Source organism: Cebus imitator, unplaced genomic scaffold, assembly GCF_001604975.1.
Source record: "Cebus imitator isolate Cc_AM_T3 unplaced genomic scaffold, Cebus_imitator-1.0 Scaffold140, whole genome shotgun sequence".
In the NCBI taxonomy this organism is placed as follows: domain Eukaryota; kingdom Metazoa; phylum Chordata; class Mammalia; order Primates; family Cebidae; genus Cebus; species Cebus imitator.
Genome location: NW_016107455.1, coordinates 526,590 through 531,284, shown reverse-complemented (window position 1 = coordinate 531,284; position 4,695 = coordinate 526,590). Strand labels below are relative to the sequence as shown.

Sequence of the window (4,695 nt, the reverse complement as noted above, 5' to 3'; positions counted from 1 at the left end):
TGCACTCCAGCCGGGACAGCAGAACGAGACTCTGTCTCTAAAAAAAAAAAAAAGTAAGTGCAAAGGCCCTGAGGCAGAAGTTCCTGGTGTGCTTGAGAAAGGCTAGTGTGGCTGGAACAGAGTGACGGGAGAGAGTAGCAAGAGGTGAGGTCATAGAGAAGCACCAGGTCCTATAGGGTTTGGAGGGAGGTCCACTGTAGGCATTCTGGCTTTTACTCTGAGAGAGATAACTGGAGATCCAGAGGTACGCTTTGTCTTATGGAAGAGGTTATACCAGGATAACAAGATCTGCCATATTCATATTACCATACTGCATTTTAGATAGTCACTGCCTAAGGTTTATTAGTAATTATAATAGTGACAATCACAATTAACCTTTATTAACCCTTTATTACACTCCATATCCTTAATGTCCAAAGCAGTGGCTGGTATACTGCAAGTACTTAATAAATGCTGCTTAAACAAGGGACAGGACTTGAGCTAGAAGAAAAGATGGAGAGAGACTGAGAATTTTTTCAGGCATGGGACACAGCATGAACAAAATCTGGGATATGGGGTGTACAAGTAGTTTGGATGGAAGGGAAGAGGCTTCATGCAGGAAATGAGTGAAGTCATCTTGCAGAAGCCCTGAATGCCTCGTAAATACTACCCTGGTTCCCCCACAACCAGATTCTCTCCCTGGTCTTCTAGCTCTGTTCCAACTCTTTTTTTCTTTTTTTTTTTTTTTTTTTCAAAGAGATAGAGTTTCACTGTTGCCCAGGCTGGTCCCAAAAACCTAGGTTCAAGCGATCCTCCTGCTCCACCTCTCGAGTAGCTGTGACTATAGATGCATAGCACTGCACCTAGTCCAACTCCTTTCCTTCTTGCCTACAGGGCCTGTGAACTCGGAGCTGTTCCTGCGTCATGTTCCAGGATGGCTGCGCCCACTTTTGCGCCCATTGGCTTGGCTGGTGCTCCGGGCACCAAGAGGAGGTGCCCAGACACCCCTGTACTGTGCTCTACAAGAGGGCCTCGAGCCCCTCAGTGGGAGATATTTTGCCAACTGCCATGTGGAAGAGGTGCCTCCAGCTGCCCGAGATGACCAGGCAGCCCATCGGCTATGGGAGGTCAGCAAGAGGCTGGCAGGGCTTGGGCCTGCAGAGGATGCTGAACCCGATGAAGACCCCCAGCCTGAGGACTCAGGGGCCCCATCTTCTCTGAGCTCCCCCAACCCTAAGGAGCCCACAGAGCCCCCTAACCCTCAGAGCTCACCAGATGATTTGTCTAAGATTACACACCGAATTCAGGCTAAAGTTGAGCCTGAAACCCAGCTCTCCTAACCCTCAGGCCAGGATGCTTTCCATGGAACTTTATGGCCCTTGAAAACCTCGGATGTGTGCCAGGCCATGCCCTGGACACTGACGGGCTTGTGATCTTGACCTCCATGGTTACTTTCTGGGGTCCCAAGCTGTGCCCTGGACATCTCTTTCTGGTTAAAGGAATAATGGGTGATTATTTCTTTCTGAGAGTGACAGTAACCCCAGATGGAGACATAAGGAGTAATATGCTAGACCCTGCGCTTCTTGGGAATTTGGATTTAGTATTTCCAGGCCCCACCCTCGTTCATTCTTATCAGCAATGGAGCAGAGGCAGGGAGTTTGCAATGTGATACACTGCCAACATTGAGAATTAGTGAACCGAGCCCTTTGCAACCATCTAGCTAGGTAAATTACCCCCATGTTGTTGAGGCGGGATTAGGTGCCCAATCTAAGGGACTCGCCTAAGATCTCACAGTGAGTAGAAGCAGGGCCTGGGATTTGATCCCAGGGCTCTGCGCCCAGGACCGACTGCCATAAGATGGGTGCTAGGAGGTGAGTCAGGGCAGGGCAGTTGGTATCGAGGTGCCTCATGGAAGTAAGGGGACTCCTTCTGGGCGGCTGTAGGCCTGGGGCTATCTGCATCTGAAGCCCCTTGGAATAAAGCGCACTGACCGCCCAGGCTGCGCTCGCTCCTGCCTCCACGCGCCGGCCCCGCCCTCCGCCGCCACACTTCCGGCGGGGCTGCGACCACAGTGGGGCGCGGGCGAGCGGGCTGCCGGCCGCTGAGGGTGGCGGGATAGGCTGGGCGCGGCCGGCGCTGCGGACCCGCTACTGCTGTCCGGGTCTGTGCGGTCCCGAGGACCCTCCGTGCCGCCGGCGCCATGGGCAATTGCCACACAGTGGGGCCCAACGAGGCGCTGGTGGTTTCAGGTGAGGGGGCGGCGAGGGAGGTGGGCGCTGTGGAGGGTGCTCGGGGTGGATGCAGGGCTGGGGAGGGCACGGGGAAGAGCTGGGCCTGAGTCTACCGCGCGGGGCAGGGTGCTGGCCCCCGGGAGAGACCCCCCCCCCCGTGCTCATGCTTTCCTTGCTGCGTGCCCTCGGGCACCCACCAGGGGCTCCCCCTCCCGCTGCGTGTTTTCCAATGTTTATTTGCTTCTCCTCCCATCCCCCTTCCTAGGCCGGGCCTCCCCTCGGCTTCACCGTGAGCTTGGGGGTCCCGAACTGAAGTCGCGGGGTTCCGTGAGGGAGGGAGCTGGTGGTTCCGGGAACGCAGAGGTTTGGCTGGATTCCAGCGCCCGGGACTGGGGCGGGTCGCGCAGCCCTGGAGGACAGGTGCCTGTAGGAGAGGGGCCCTGAGACATAGGTTCTTTCTCTGGGCACAGTCTGACCCGTTAATTCCGAGCAGGCTGGGGCTTGTTGGGGATTACCGGCATTGCCCGCCCAGGCGACGCGGTTGCGGACTCTACAGATTGGGAAACCTGGCCCTGGGCTTGCAGCTGGGGATTGCAAAATGCTGCAAGCTCCAGAATTTCTGTCTAGGTGAGGCTTGGGGACTGCAGTAACGGAGAAAATGAGTTGCTAGTGAGATTTTATATTGGGGTGCTTTGGGAAGCGACTGACACCTTGCAAGCCACCAGATTGTGCAGCTCCTGACTCTCAGGAGCTGGGGGAGGGGGGTCCTGATGCCTGACAGTTTGAAGGCCTGGAGCTGGAGGAATTTCTCTTGTCTGTCTTCCCACTATCAGTGCTGAGTTTTTCAGCCTGCGTGCAGATTTGGTAGAAGTGGCTGCAGAAGAAATAGAAGGAGGTAGAAGCCCTGAGCCAGGCGTTATAGCTGCCATCCCTTGGAAAGGTATGATAAGTCCACTGGGAATTTTCATTCCAAAACATGGCCTCTGGGTCACTTTGGATCTCAAAATCAATCTAATAAGTACCCTGCCCCCCTGAAGACCAGAAATAGCCTTGGGGACAGGAGGGAGACCCCCAGAGAACACCGAAGCCAGACTTCCCCCTCTATAAGATCTAGACCTGTCTCCCAGTCCCCACCCTTAGAGAAGGTTTTTAGAGACCAGAATCTGCACTGCAGTTTGTTTTTCTTGTGGAATTTCCTTCAGGAAGCCCAGATTCTGGGCTGAAAAGACAAAAGCTCCAGTTCCATCTTTGTGAAAAATCTTGAGACTGAGGGCCAAAAAGTGCCCCAGAGATGGGCTGCTCTGTGCCTTCCAGTTACCGAGAACCTGCTCTGCTGAAGAGAAGTCAATGCAGTTAGCTTTAAAGCTATGTTGGGGTGGGAAGAGGAGGTCATGTTGAAAACTGAGGATGCTGGAGTCAGGGAAGTGGAGAAGGCAGAGGGATAATGCCTGGTGTAATGGTACCTTGGGATTTGAGATGATCATGCTGAGATGCAGCTCCCTCTTGCGTGTGGACTCCCGAGAGAGCAGAGCAACTGCTCCCACCCCTGCTCCCACCTTTCTGCTTTGCTCTTTGGACCTGCATCTAGGTCCAGAGGCATCTCACCCACCCAGTTTCAGAAGGAGGATGCTAATACATCTCAAAGTCATCTTTTCCATCCTTTCTTAATGTCTAACTCCCTCCTTCAGTTTGTAACATAAAACTTCTTTTCTCTCTACTTTTGAAAATTTTAAAGGGGAATCTTTTTTCATGGGTCAGGGGTGGGGGTAAGGTGTGAGAAAGCACAATTTTATTTTCTCTCATCCATTGAAATTTAGTGTTTTCTGTGATTATGAATATTGGCAACAATTCATGATAGTATTAGCAGGAATTTTCCTAACACACTAGTTATTGCTGGTACCTTGAAAATCACTGGCTGGGCACGGTGGCTCGCACCTGTAATGCCAGCACTTTGGGAGGCTGAGGTGGGTGGATCACCTGAGGTCAGGAGTTCGAGACTGGCCTGGCTAACATGGTAAAACCCCGTTTCTACTAAAAATACAAACAATTAGCCAGGCATGGTGGCGTATGCTGGTAATCCCAGCAGCTACTCAGGCAGCCGTGGCAGGAGAATCACTTGAACCCGGTAGGCGGAGGTTGCAATAAGCCAAGATTGTTCCATTGAACTCCAGCTTGGGAAACAAGAGCAAAACTCTGTCTCAAAAAAAAAAAAAGGAAATCATTTACATTCCTCCATATTTTGAAATTAAGTTAGTAATTAGATCTACCACTAGATCTTACTATTTAATATATTAATAAAGAAGGACATATTACTGTATTACACATTTGGTTGTTTTAAATTTTGAAAACTTTCAATATAATTTCTTATGTATTTATTTTATGAATTTATAAATATTCTTGGCCAGACTTATGCCTATAATTCCAGGAATTTGAGAGGCTGAGGCAGATGGATCACTTGGAGGCCAGGAGTTTGAGACTAGCTTGG

At 51.5% G+C, this 4,695-nt stretch overlaps 2 protein-coding genes across 7 annotated transcripts in view; both read left to right on the top strand.

Annotated features, from left to right (window-relative positions):
• The window catches only part of DHRS13 (dehydrogenase/reductase 13), a 5,311-nt gene extending 3,337 nt beyond the window's left edge, over positions 1-1,974 (top strand). The window contains exon 5 of the mRNA XM_017542139.2: positions 874-1,974. Within this exon, the coding sequence (XP_017397628.1) occupies positions 874-1,319 (446 nt within the window). The 3' untranslated portion in view covers positions 1,320-1,974. The remainder of the gene's footprint in view (positions 1-873) is intronic.
• Positions 1,323-4,695, top strand: part of FLOT2 (flotillin 2) — a 21,048-nt gene continuing 17,675 nt past the window's right edge. Inside the window, exons 1-2 of one of the 6 annotated variants that reach the window (XM_037743305.1) lie at positions 2,044-2,228; positions 2,476-2,573. In XM_037743305.1, the coding sequence (XP_037599233.1) occupies positions 2,180-2,228; positions 2,476-2,573 (147 nt within the window). In that variant the 5' untranslated portion in view covers positions 2,044-2,179. Of the gene's footprint in view, positions 2,229-2,475; positions 2,574-3,043; positions 3,151-4,695 lie in introns of all 6 variants that reach the window. The other 5 variants (XM_017542138.2, XM_017542129.1, XM_017542130.2 and 2 more) reach the window with 5 other exon arrangements.